The 14,013-nt window shown below is 45.2% G+C and overlaps 2 protein-coding genes across 3 annotated transcripts in view; one reads left to right on the top strand and one right to left on the bottom strand.

The window, feature by feature from the left end:
* dachd (dachshund d) overlaps positions 1-14,013 on the top strand; it is a 101,869-nt gene that overhangs the window by 33,136 nt on the left and 54,720 nt on the right. The window lies entirely within an intron of this gene.
* LOC128455620 (uncharacterized) lies at positions 4,438-12,477 on the bottom strand. 2 transcript variants are annotated; one of them, XR_008341750.1, is made up of 2 exons: positions 4,779-12,477; positions 4,438-4,488 (listed from the first exon to the last, which is right to left on the bottom strand). XR_008341750.1 is itself a non-coding variant. In XM_053439323.1 (2 exons), the coding sequence occupies exon 2, from the start codon at positions 11,282-11,284 to the stop codon at positions 5,174-5,176; it is 6,111 nt and encodes a 2,036-aa protein (XP_053295298.1). In that variant the 5' UTR covers positions 11,285-11,915; positions 12,206-12,477; the 3' UTR covers positions 4,438-5,173. The 2 variants fall into 2 exon arrangements, 1 of the variants encoding a protein (XP_053295298.1); XM_053439323.1 differs by having other exon boundaries at positions 4,438-11,915; positions 12,206-12,477.

Raw genomic sequence — 14,013 nt, 5'->3', positions numbered from 1 at the left:
TCCTCCTCCTCTCTTTGCGCCCTTGGCAAATGAAAGGTCAAAGACGCTGCAGTGATTAATGAGCAGTAGACTCTGGGATCTCTCTGTCAACCCCCCGCCAGTCCCCCCCCCCCCACCCCCCCACCCCTCCTGCCCTGGCCCCTTCTCGCATTATTTCATCTACTAATCTCACACAACACTACTTAGTTTGTATGTTGCTGGGAGGGCGGTGTCTCGGTCGCCTTCGAGTCTGGCAGACACACACTCTCTTGGACGGAGAGGAGCAGAAGGGGGGGGGGGGGTAGCACACACAGAATGTTTCTGGGCCAAATAAAAGGTGCCGTTGTGTAAATGCTGGGCTCTCAACTCAGCTTTTCATCTCAAGATGTTGCGACCAAATCTAATGATTTTCGTAGTGTGCTCTCAGCACAAAAACTCCACTTCAGGAGCCAGGGCTGGGTTTTTTTCAGGAGCGTAATTCAATGTGAACGTCACCGCTCCTTTCACAGCATAGATGACACTTCACAGGGCTCAGACCAACTGTTTATTTGGAAAAGTAATGAAATATTTACTCTCCATTGCCGTACAGATTAACATCAGTAATTGACTGCGACAGAGGCCTGTGCACAAGTATGTGCAAGTTTTATGGCTGGAGAGAGAGAGAGAGAGAGGGAGGGCGGGAGGGAGAGAGAGAGAGAAAGAGTTTGAGGGCCCCTCGTGTTTGAATGCAGATCTTCAGCACACAATAGGCCTGTTAGCGAGGCCGAGTTTCTGCCTGTCACTTTCTCTCCACATGTTGCTTTTTCTTTCAGCGATAAGTGGGCCTAATGCTGAACAAATAGTGGAAATCAGAAGCCACTGAGAATCATTTGCCTCTCCTTTTCCCATGGCTCCCAAATAGACACCCATACTCACAGAGCGAGGGAGAGGGAAGGGAGGGAGGAGGGGTGGGAGGAGAAGAAGAAGAAGAAGAAAAAAACTCAATGAGCAAAACAATTTTGTCACCACAAGCAGATCCAATTGAAAAGTCTCCTGGACAGGGAAGAGCTGGAGTTGTCAGATCAGGCCACGGCACTGAATAGATCCAAGCAGGCTATATTGGCATCAGGTGTGGGCTTCCCCTGGCCGGTGATAGGCTCTCACATTGTGCTGGCTAGACGTTTGGCCATTTTCAAATATAATGGGAGAAATGAATGCAAATGAGTGAGTGGACTGAAATGTATTTAAATGCAGATTGAATGGGGGGCTCTGCGTAGCGCCTGATAACAAGTTGCTTTAGGAGAAGGGCCACATTGTGTTGGATCATCCCTCCAGCCCCCGCCACTCTGATCCCCTGCACCAGTGTTCCCGTTCTCTCTCTCTCTCTCTCTCTCCCTCTGTCACACTTGTGTCTCATAAGGGGCCATTGTTCCCTGGGTAAACTCTCTCAAAAAACTATTTACATTACTCATTTATTTGAATTTCAAATGTTTCGGGTTCGTTCACTTTCCCATATATAGCCGAGACACATGCAGCCCCGCCGCCCTGGGCCATCCAGTAAAACAATAATTGCAAAAGGACAGGGGGCTGGGGCAGAAAAAAAAAAGACGAGGGGGGCCGAGAACACAGAGAAAGAGCAGGAGAAGGGGGGGGGGGGGGGTTCAATCATTAATGATAATGCTGCGTATGTCCACAGCCTCATTAGGAGCGGTATAGCAGCTCGTCGCATGTGTTCCACAAACAGGTTCCCCCTGCCCACTACCGGTCGGCCGCTAGCCCACGGCGATCCATCTTCTCAAACGTCTCCTTCCCATATTTAAGGAGCTCTCGTTACAGCCTTTCCCAGACCTGTGAATTTATGGTGCACTCCAAGTGGTTAGCATAATCGCCGGGAATGCAGTCATTTCAGCGAGAATGTGGGAATTAGGGCAGGAGAGACAACGAAAGCTGTCGGCGTGTTAATTGAATTTCATAAGAATCCTTCGCGGCGGCGTCGCCTCGCTCACAGGGCGCCGTGGACGTGCAGGACTGGGAATGTAGCAGGAATTCTCTCTCTTTTTTTTATATCCCTGCTTTTCAGAGATGCGGTATAATAAAAAAAACAATAATCTCATTAAAGAAATGTTAAACAGCAGCTAGAGATAAAACTTCCTTTTTGCAACCTCAATCTTTCTTCTTTGAAAAAGTAAGCGATGAGAAACAAGGGGCTGCCTCCTCCTTCTTAAAAACTGCTTTTTATTTTTTCCCTAATCTGCACAATTTACATGCAATTAAAAGCGATTAATTAAAGACGCTAACCTCTGCCCGTCCTGTGTGCACAACAAAACGCACCGTGCATTTCAATGTCATCCAATGTTTACATCAACTTTGTGCTTATCCAGAACTTTCATTCTCTTTGTTTTACTCAGATTTATATTTCCAGACAGATTTCTAGTAGACATGTTGAACTATTTTTCCGACGTGAACAAACAAGTGGCTCGTAACTTAAAGAAATTTCCGAGATCATTTCCAGAATGCCAGTTATTTAAAGTTGGCCCCTGTTATCAGGCGGGGGCAGCGGGGGCAGCGACTGCAGAGATGTTTCAGTGTCCAGAAGTTTCCATGCAGTGATTAATAGGAGGGGTAATGTAGTGGGGAAATGAGTAAACACTCCCTTGCTCCTGGCTTTGTGCTTCAGCGGCTTGATGACAAGGGCAGAGCAAGGTGAGAATTAAACAGACCCGCAGAAGAAGAGGAAAAAGAAAGAGAGAGGGGGGAAAAAAGAGAAGTGAGCAGCGGACTGGGGGGAGGAGTGAAGCGCATGACAGACCTGGGCAGTGAGTGGGAGTGAGGAAAAGGGCGACTGGGAAGAGAGAGAGGGCCGCTCTGACAAAAGTGTAAGTGGAAGTTTCTCCTCAAGAAGAATAATTAAAAGCGCTCAAGGGAGGGCAGTTTTAATTTCACATGTAAGGGGCTAAAGATTTCATTTAAAGGCGCGGCGAGTGGAGAGGAGGTTAATAAGATGAACAAAGCAGGGAATGTGAGAACATACAGTGTGAGGAAACGCGTTGGACTCTCACCTGACACGTTTTTAATTATTGAACCTCTGATATTTCTCCGTTGAAAAGAAGGGGGTAAAAAAGGGAAGATTAACTGATTAATGGTCATGGTAACCAATTACTCACTCATGGGGAAATAGATGTGACTCCGCCGCGGCCGCGCTCCTCTTTCCGGCGCTGAACTTCAGAGTGCAGCGTCTCCTCCAACACCAAAGCTAAAAAGCGAGGGACTCTTTGGTTTTGCTGGCGGTCTCAGCAGCTGCCTACTGGGAACACAACCAGAGCGTTGCATAATGCCTCCTTCTGAAAAGTGAACTTGCTTCCACAGTTGAATATGTGCTCTTGATCACTGAAATCTCACTCCATTAGCGCCATCTGAAGTTGATGTATTCCAATTATCATAATAAGATCAGCCTGGTTCCGTACTCCGTGGGACTCCAAACTCTCTCACTGCCACGGAAATGATCAAAAGGACTTTGTGAACTAGACCCAGAGTCCCAGCTGTGGGCTGATTTGTTCAGTAGCGGCGGGGAGAAAAAAAGAACTTTAATTGAATATGATGTATTTCTTTTTCTTGTACTTTTGGGCCCGAGCTGCTTAAAGAGAACAACAGCTATATGCCCGGCTGCTTCATCGGGGCTGGATATCGACCCAAGAATACTTTCCTTTACTTAAGTCGCCATTTGAGAGGACGAGACGGTTCAGCGTTTTCTGTTCTTCCTGCCACGACGCGTCCCCCCCCCCTGCTCCTCCCTCGTCCCGGAATCATTAATATTGTCACTGCAGAGCATGGGAATGACTGTTGCACCGCAATCCCCAAATCCTCCCCCCCCCCCCCCCTCCCGCCGCGCTGCACCGCTCAGACACTGTACACACACTGTGTTTGACACTTATGTATTATATGTTTATCACTCTCTAATGAAACACTGACAAGTTCCCTGCACAAGGGATACTGTGTTCCATTAATAGCCCTTAACGAACCTTGGGCACTCACAAAAAGGCTGGTCCTATTGCAGCTGACAGCAGAGGGGCCCTCAGTCGCGGCCCCCTGGAGAGGGAAGATATTAAGCATTAGCAACGTCTGCACTCCCTCCCTCAGTCTCTCTGTCATTCCTCCTCTCTCTCTCTCTCTCCCTCGCCCTCTCCCCCCCCTCTCTCCCCCCCTCTCTCTTTCTCTCTTCTTATATTCATCCGTCTCCCTCGGAAGTAAAAGGTGTCTCATTCCATTTCTTCTGGCACACATTACTTGACCACAGTGTTTAGCGCCGGGCCTGACAAACAGAAGAGTGTCAGTTAATTTATCAGAGAATGTTTGTGATTGATTTATTCATCTGGGGCTCAACAAATGTTTGCACTGTGATGAATCCCCCGAACCGCACTTCACCAGATTAAACCTCCAGTGACTCATGTAGCTCCCAAGTAGTTCACACGAGGCCAGAGGTCTTTGTTAGAAAACGGGGTTTTATTTCCAGGTCGAACCAACCCGTGAGAACTGGGTTTAGAGAGAAAAATAAATGAAAATAAATACAAATTCACAATATGCAAATGTCCGTTTTTACAGCAGCACAACAGGTGTTACATTACACCAAAAAACACTTCACACACACCTCACATACAGCCCGCAGCTCAATATTAACTTGCACATTTACAAACTTAACTTACATAAACATATTCACAACTTTACATAGTATGCAAATCACTATCACGCACAACCATGCAATTGAAAGCAACACAATAAAATCGTTCACATTCTTCTTAGATATAAATAAATGATAAACATACCTCGTCCACTGCTTACTACTTGAGGGAATCTTATCTTATTGCTTGTCCTTTATAGTTTTTTCTTCTTCTTCTTATGTGCTTTTACTTTTAACTTTAATTTATAGCTTATTGATTGTGCTGCTTCTTTCGCGCTGTTTGGCTAGGTACGTCGCTTAAAGGTGTGGTGTAGGAAACATATGACGGCGGCAATTAGTTCCGCCCCAGTGCCATTATAACCAGTAGGAACCAAAAACGGGAGGTTAACCAACTAAACAAACTGCCAATGTGCGGCAGTTACACTCCCACCAATCACCTGTGATTACTTAAACATCTTAAGGACATATACTGCATATAAAACATCAAATAAAGTAAATTTGGTCACTAATAAACAGAGTAGGCTTAAAACCCTGTGGTCTTCAGTCTGCTTCCAACAGTGTGACTGTTTTATGAATGGGTCTCTCGAGGTGAACCGGCTTGGAGGTGCGCCTTCCCATTACATCCAGAGTTGAGTCGCCGATGAGCAGCTTGAGCTTCCTTACTCTCTCATCCTTCCCGGGATAGACTTCGATAATCTTAGCTAACTTCCACTGGTTTCTCGGCGTCAGCTCATCCTTTAGTAGAACGATGTCATCAACCTTCGCGTTTCTGCAGTCTTTGACCCACTTCTGTCTGTGCTGGAGATTTAAGAGGTACTCCTTCTTCCATCGTGACCAGAAGTTGTTGGCTAGGAGTTGAACCCGACGCCATCTCTTGCGGATGTAAATATCTTCCTTAACGAACTTTCCAGGAGGAGGGGATATAATCGTAGACTTCATGGTCAGTATGTGGTTCGGTGTCAAAGGCTCTGGACTAGATGAATCATTCAGGTTATCAGTAGTCAGAGGTCGACTATTCACGATCGCCATGACTTCGTATAAGAATGTTCGTAGAGAGGAACAGTCAAGTTGTTTGGCTGACTGTTCTAGAATAGACGTCAAAACACTCCTGATGGTGCGGATTTGTCTTTCCCAGACACCACCCATGTGACTTGAAGCTGGGGTGTTCATGATGAACTCACATCCCAGTTCCTTGAGCTCCTCTTGATCCATCTCTCTCAATGCCTCATCAAACTCACGCCTTGCACCAGCGAAGTTTGTCCCTCTATCACATCTTATCTGCCGTACCATTCCCCGAATAGCGATGAAGGAGCGCAGAGCGTTAATGAAGGCATCGGTGGTCATGCTATCAAGCATCTCTATGTGTACTGCTCTAGAACACATGCAGGTAAGTAATAGCCCGTAACGCTTTAGCTCTTTCCTTCCTTCTTTGATGTGGAATGGTCCAAAGCAGTCCATCCCGCAGTAAGTGAACGGAGGAGTAGTGTCCATCCTATCTTCCGGGAGGTCTGCCATCTTTTGTTGTTCAGTGCCTCTTCTGAACTTCCTGCACTTAGTGCACTTGTAAATATGGGATGACACTGTCTTGCTGCATCCAAGGATCCATATGCCATTCGAGCGGAGCTCGTTCATAGTCATTCCTCGGCCCTGATGGTGCACTCTCTCGTGATAGTGCTTGACCAACAATGCTGACACATGACTGTCCTTTGTAAGAACTGCTGGATGCTTCACATGTGGATGTAGGGCAGCATGAGTTAAGCGGCCTCCCACTCTGATGATTCCTTTGTTATCCAGGAATGGACTTAGCTTGTTCAACTTGGACTTGCGACCTATCTCCTTGTGATGCTGGAGGCACTGGACTTCTTGAGATAGGGTTGCATGTTGAACCATCTTGATTATGGTCATCTCTGCTTCTCTTCTTTCCTCTAGACTGCTGGCTTCACAGGACTTCGGCTTGAGACCTTTGACCTCCTTTGCACGGCGCTGGAGCCTGGCAATAGCTTTTACCACTCTTAACCAGTCTGAGAACTTGTGTAGGCGATCTAAAAGCGACCTCACCTCCTTTGCCTGAGTATCATGAACCTGGGCCTTCTTGAGCTCTGGGTCACTAATTGAGATATCTCCCACCTTTACATCTCCACTTGGTAGCTCTTTCTGCCACAGAAAGGCTGGGCCTGTGAACCAGTTAGAGGCTACAAGCTGTTCTGCCGTGAGACCTCTTGAGGCGTGATCTGCTGGGTTCTCCTCAGTAGTCACATACCTCCACTGCGCTGACTCTGTGCTTCGCTTGATGCGTTCTACACGGTTTGCTACGAACACATGAAATCTTCTGGCTTCATTACTGATGTATCCAAGTACAACCATAGAATCAGTCCAAAATACTTCTTGTAGGCATTCTACTTCGAGCTCTTTCTTGAGCAGGTCACTGATGCGGACAGCTACCACTGCTGCTGACAGCTCTAGTCTTGGTATGGTCGTGACCTTAGAAGGGGTGACTCTTGACTTTCCCATGACTAAGGTACAGTGGACTTCACCTGATGTACTAACCGCTCTGAGGTATGAGCACTCTCCGTAGCCTGACACACTGGCGTCCGAAAAATGGTGGAGCTCATAGTGCTGGACGTTGAAGCTTGGTGGAGTGTAGCATCTCTGGATCTTCACACCAGCCAGGTTTTTCAGGTCTTTGAGCCAATATTCCCACAAGGGTCGAAGGTCATCAGGCAAGGGGTCATCCCAACTGAGCTTGTCACGACACATCTGCTGCAGTATCTGCTTTCCAACCAGGATGAAGGGTGCCACGAACCCAAGCGGGTCATATACTGAGGCAACCGTGGACAAGACTCCTCTTCGGGTAAATGGATTTTCTTTGACAAGCACTCTGAACTGGAACTGGTCAGAAGACACGCACCACTGAACACCGAGTGCTCTATCCATGTGTTGCTCTCCGAGTGCCATGTCCAAGTCCTTGGCAACTTTAGCACATTCCTCTTTAGGGATTGTGGCTAGGACTTCCTTGCTGGTAGAGATGAACTTATGCAGCCGGAGTTTGCCTGTGCTACATAGTTCTCTTGCCTCTTTCACTAGTTGGATCGCTTGCCTTTCAGATGTTACACTTGCCAACCCATCATCAACATAGAAATTATTCTGGATGAAGCGGATGGTGTCTTCACTGAAGCGTCCACGTCCTTCAGCAGCGAGGTGTTTGAGTCCAAAGTTGGCGCAGCCAGGTGAGGAGGCTGCACCAAACAGGTGGACTTTCATCCGGTAGATGGAGGGTTCTGCTTCGAGATTTCCATTCTCCCACCATAGGAAACGTAGGTAATCTTGATCTTCTGCATTCACGTGGAACTGGTGAAACATGCGCTCAATATCGCACATGATTGCCACAGGACCTCGACGAAACCGACAGAGGACTCCGATCAAGGTGTTTGTCAACTCTGGGCCTGTCAGGAGATGATCATTCAGGCATGTCTCTTTAAATCTTGCAGAGCAGTCAAAGACGACTCGAATTTTCCCAGGCTTTTGCGGATGATACACCCCGTGGTGGGGAATGTACCATGCTGGGGCTTTGCTGATATCTTCTTGTGGGACCTTTTCTGCATCTCCACGGGTTATGGTCTCGTCCATGAAGGTCTTGTAGTCTTGGTAGTACTGCTTGTTTCTCTTCAGCTTCCTTTCTAGGCATCTGAGACGGTGGATAGCACATATCTTGTTATCTGGTAAGTTAGGTCTGTCTTTCTTGAATGGCAGTGGCATTTCGTAATGACCATCCTCCTTGAGCCTGATGCCTTTTTCCATCCTTGACAGGAATCTGAGGTCTTCTTGAGATATGTTGCCGTCCTCTGAAGCTTTTTCCACAAAGTCAGATTCCAGCACCTTGATGACAGCTGAAGGCGAGACAACTTCCTGGATTTGTGTTCTACAGACGTAGTGCACTTCGCTTGTGAGGTTTGAAAAGGATGGATTACCTGGTATCACTTGCTTAACGATGACCTGGTGACTCACTCCAATCGCGTCTCCATAGTCGAGTGATAGGTTGCCGTAGCCAACTACACTCCAGCCCAAGTCAGTTCTCAGTGCAAAGGGCTGATTTTCTTCCCCAGAAACCACTTGTCTTGGGACGAGTGCTTGAGTACAGTTGTAGCCAATTAGCAAGCCTACGTCGCAGCTTTGGTGCGGAGCTATCTCATCTGCGATGTGTTCGAGATGTGGCCATGCTTTCGCCGTCTCTGGTGTGGGAATATGATCTCTGTTTGCAGGTATGAATTCTCTTGTATAGGTCACTGGCAGGGGAATTATCTTGTCCGAATGCATTCCTCTTACTTGCAGACCAGTCAGTTTCCTACAGGACACAACAGTGTTTCTTGAAGCCATTGTTGAGAGTTTTAGCTGAACTGGTTCGTTCTTCGCATGTAGAGCCTTTGCAGTGTCGTCCAGGAGAAAGGTTGTGTCACTCTGTGTATCAAGAAGTGCATACACAAGAACTTCACGATCAGGCTCACTTGAGGCCGACACCCACACTGGGATGATGGTGGATGTATGAGTGCCTTTGACATGCTGGAGGACTCTATTGGATGTTGCTTCAAGTGAGGTTCTTGTTGCCCTATCCTGTGACCGTTCAATTTTGCGTCCATTTGACATGTCTCTTGCTGCATCAGGCATTGTTGACCTCCTTCCTTCCTTGGTGCGATTATCATGGAGGCAAGTCGGGTGTTTTTTCTCACACGTTTTGCAGATCATTCTGTTTTCGCAGTCCTTTGAGCGGTGGCCAGACTTCAGACAGCCAAAGCACAACTTATTTTCTTGCACAAACTTGACCCGGTCAGAGACGGTTTCATCTTTGAATTTATAACACTGGTGAAGACTGTGCCCTGTCCTTTCACAGAACACACAGCTTGTGGCGGCAGCCTTTTCGTCTGAATTTGTCGCCAATCCCTTTGCTCCAGGACCTCTGTTCCTTGGATCCTTGCTCTTCTCACATTCAACTGGTTTTAGAGCGTGGAGGGATGATATCGGGTTGCAAGCGATTTTTGCTTCACGTGTAACGAACATGACAAACTGACTGAAGCTTGGGTACCTGCGACTATGTTCTTCCTCTTCCATAACCTTCCTATTCCATCTTGAGCTCAGCCAGTCTGGAAGTTTAGCAAGCATTTTCTGATTTTCATTGCAGTCATTGAGTATCTCAAGACCCTCAATCTGAGACATGGCGGCTTCACAGCCACGGAGGAAGTCAGCAAGTTCTCGGAGTTCTGAGCTTCCTTTGGAGCTTATCTTGGGCCATGAATCAAGCTTGTCTCTGAAGGCTTTGGCTATGAGGAATGGATTGCCATATCTCTCTTCTAAGATGGTCCACGCTGCGCAATAGGCGGACTCTGTGCCTAGAAGGAAATTACTCTCTATGGCCCTTTTTGCAACTCCACCCACATACCTTCGCAAGTAATATATCTTCTCGTCACCTGGTATGTTTTTCCGGTCAATAAGTGTCTTAAATGAAACCTTCCAGTCGTTGAATCTGAGTGGATCGCCGTTGAACATTGATGGTTCAGGTATGGGAAGACGACTCGCGCTGATGGAGTCTGCAAACACTTTCACGAGGGCTGCAGTGGTATCTTCTTTGTTCAGAAGTGGCATAGCTTGTGGTTGAGGGTGATGCTTTGACAGGTTACGTTCCTGTTTGACCTCCTTCCTTTCCTCCTTCAAGGGGACATGTTGATGGAGCAGCGGTTCCACTTCTTCATCTGAGCCTTCATTCTGCTCATATACTTGCAGTCGGGCCTTGGCAGCCTTTAGATTCTTTAATGTATCCATTCGCTCTATTTGCCTGCGCTTGGCCTCTAGAACCCTCTTCCTTTCTGATTCTTCGGCTTCAAGAACCCTCTTCCTCTCTGATTCTTCAGCTTCAAGTTTTTCAAGTTCTTCGATATGTCGTTCCTTTTCGAGCAGAACTTGAAATTCGGCTTCATTGGCAGCAGCTTCGGCAGCGGCGTATTGCCTGTGTGAAGAAGACTGACTTGAACGTCTGGATGTGATTTTTGAGCTGCTTCGAGAGCTTTGGGCAGAGAACTTGGAGGACTTGGTGTGTTGAGACTTAATGCTTATATTATCTGAGACTACAGACTTGCTCACAGATCCTGTTTCTTCAACACCTTGTTTATCATCCACTTGACATTCACCCCTTTCAGTTTTTAGATAACCTCTTGCAGTTTTGATTATCTTCTTTGTTACTGCTTCACAGGTGTCTACTCTGCGACGTGTGTCTTGGTCTGGAATTTTGATGTGTCTTAGCTCTTCATAAACATCATTTAGATTATTTGAGGCATTGCTGACCTTGGTAATGTGTTCATGCAGCAGGTTGTTTGAGCATTGACCACTCAGCGTACCTTTGGCGTCCTTAATGATAGTCTTCCACTTCTCGTAGCTCACGCTGAAACGGTGTGCAACCTTTCTTACTTGCTCATCGTGCAGTTCTTGGCCCTTCTCCGTCAATTTACGAACTCTTTGGCCTCTTTGTGGCTCTTGTGAGGTAGTGGGGTTATCAGCTTCAGTGCCTTCGGTCGTTTGTGGTTGTGCTTCTGTGCAGTGCTGCTTCATGTCATCATCACTGACACGTTCTTCGTCACTCTCAGGGGCTAGCTCAAACTCTGACATTTTACTTGGGTTACTTTAGTTTGGTTTAAATCGAAAATTATCTTTAGCTTAGTAATTAACTCAGTAGTAAAGTTGGGTTCAGGGTAGCTTACAATATTTTTTAGGTATTAGACATATTAAACACTTGCTAAGTAACAGCAATACACTTTTAAATTCACAGTAATACAGTTGTCTCTTAATTTAGTGTCATTGGTTTAACAGAAATTTTACAGTGTAACCACCAATATACACAATCTCAATATCAACACAATGTGAGTATCAATGCGCTTCAAATAATCAATTAAAAGGTAGGTAAACATCAACTTGTTATATGAAAATGAAAATAAAGTTTCAGTCTCTTGTGCACTTAAAGTCAATGGTTTAAATAAACTGTACTGAAAAATGCACAAATGATCTCAGTCTCTCAGTGCAAAACACTTAAGTCTTTTATTTGCAGCCATGTTCACGCCGTCCTGGTGGTAAAGGATACACACGCGGCATGGAGATGGCCGCTGCTGTCTGGTTGCGTCTTCCTCGGCTACTCATGCAGAGCAGTCGAGTTCTCACTGTAGCTCCCAAGTAGTTCACACGAGGCCAGAGGTCTTTGTTAGAAAACGGGGTTTTATTTCCAGGTCGAACCAACCCGTGAGAACTGGGTTTAGAGAGAAAAATAAATGAAAATAAATACAAATTCACAATATGCAAATGTCCGTTTTTACAGCAGCACAACAGGTGTTACATTACACCAAAAAACACTTCACACACACCTCACATACAGCCCGCAGCTCAATATTAACTTGCACATTTACAAACTTAACTTACATAAACATATTCACAACTTTACATAGTATGCAAATCACTATCACGCACAACCATGCAATTGAAAGCAACACAATAAAATCGTTCACATTCTTCTTAGATATAAATAAATGATAAACATACCTCGTCCACTGCTTACTACTTGAGGGAATCTTATCTTATTGCTTGTCCTTTATAGTTTTTTCTTCTTCTTCTTATGTGCTTTTACTTTTAACTTTAATTTATAGCTTATTGATTGTGCTGCTTCTTTCGCGCTGTTTGGCTAGGTACGTCGCTTAAAGGTGTGGTGTAGGAAACATATGACGGCGGCAATTAGTTCCGCCCCAGTGCCATTATAACCAGTAGGAACCAAAAACGGGAGGTTAACCAACTAAACAAACTGCCAATGTGCGGCAGTTACAACTCATCTGCATGGATTTGTCTATGCGCAGTATTTATATCAGGCATTTGAACATATCTAAGAGTTATCAAGTGCAAAAAGTTGTAAAACCATATAGGAAATATTTAGGAATGCGTTATGAGGTATTTTCTTAATATTTTTATTTATTTGAAAGAGACAGTTTTCATTAATCAGCAGGTAGCAATTAAATACACATGCACTTATATAATTGTAAAATATCTATGTATTACTCAAGTGTATCATAACATCCAAAGTAACTGTACAACAGCCTATGATTCAAACACTAGACCTAATTTAATCAATCATATTACCTATGATTAAAATACATTATAATAATCCAATAATAACACAAAGCCACAGATTTGAGCTTAATCACATATTACAAAGTGGAATGATCACACATGATTACAAGTTTGGTTTGATTCCAGTCAAATCTTTACTCACTATTCAAAGGTTAGATGATGATGTTGTTTCTTATGTGAACATGTCAAATATTACAATGACTGTTTCTTTGTTTAATAATTTTAACCCCACTAGACCCTGTGGTCTCAAAACGTTCCTGTCTGTCATAATTGACTTACATTAATATTAAACTATAAAGGAAACAGTTACTTAAAGATGAAATACTCTAATATTCTTACTTACTGCACAATTCGGCTCCATGACATTTTACTGTCTGTGTACTTCTTGATTTATAAACACGAGAAACCTGTTTTTTGCCTTCGGAGAGTCGCATCTCCCACATGAGACCCGATGTCTCTCTATTACGATGTGACAAAACATTTGTTCTCACCAGAAATAATGGTCTGTAACATCCTCTAATGTGATTCACAGTTTATTTGCAAGTCCATCGCCGTGTTGAGCGAGGGGGCCACGGATGCGTCACACATATGGATAATTTTAAGCAGATGCATCTGGCGTGGCTACCACGCTATGATTAGTTTCCAGAGCGTTTGTGAGTGTGTAAACCATTGCCGACAAGGATGAAATATAGCCTAGGTTCACTGGGAGTGCAGAGTGAAGAAATGTACCCCATCTGTAATACACTGTGTAGACTAATATCAGCTCCTTTTCTCTGATATTGCAGTGAGATATTGATCTGGTAAAATTGTCCCATATTGGAGCTGTCTGTTGTGATATTCATCATGCTGTCACCTCTCCCCAGCACCTACGCGTTATTAGAAACCCGGGTTTGAAGAGGTTGAAGGGTTTTAGTCTCCGAGATGTAGCAAACAATTCATCATGGGGGGGAGAGAGAGGAGGAGAGGGAGAAAAGGGATTCAGGTGAGGTGATGCTTGGGTAAGATTTATGTCTAGTCAGGCTGTACATTAAGAATTATATCATCAAGCGAGAAGACACCAGCAGCCTCACCGCTATCTGCTGAGTAGGCCTATTTGCTCTCCTGCCAGACTTAAATGGAGTTTTTTTTCTATCTCTTATGAAGCATTTAAGAGAAATCTGAAGTCTCGGGAACGTCGCATCTTCGCCCCAAAGAGAATTGTTTGTGAAACACCTGGCATGCCTGTCGAA

Source organism: Pleuronectes platessa, chromosome 14, assembly GCF_947347685.1.
Source record: "Pleuronectes platessa chromosome 14, fPlePla1.1, whole genome shotgun sequence".
Lineage (NCBI taxonomy): Eukaryota > Metazoa > Chordata > Actinopteri > Pleuronectiformes > Pleuronectidae > Pleuronectes > Pleuronectes platessa.
This window is presented reverse-complemented; position numbering and strand designations above follow the sequence as displayed.

Excerpts from the sequence above, each read along its gene's own strand:
- LOC128455620 (XM_053439323.1), bottom strand. The coding sequence starts at position 11,284 with ATGTCAGAGTTTGAGCTAGCCCCTGAGAGTGACGAAGAACGTGTCAGT.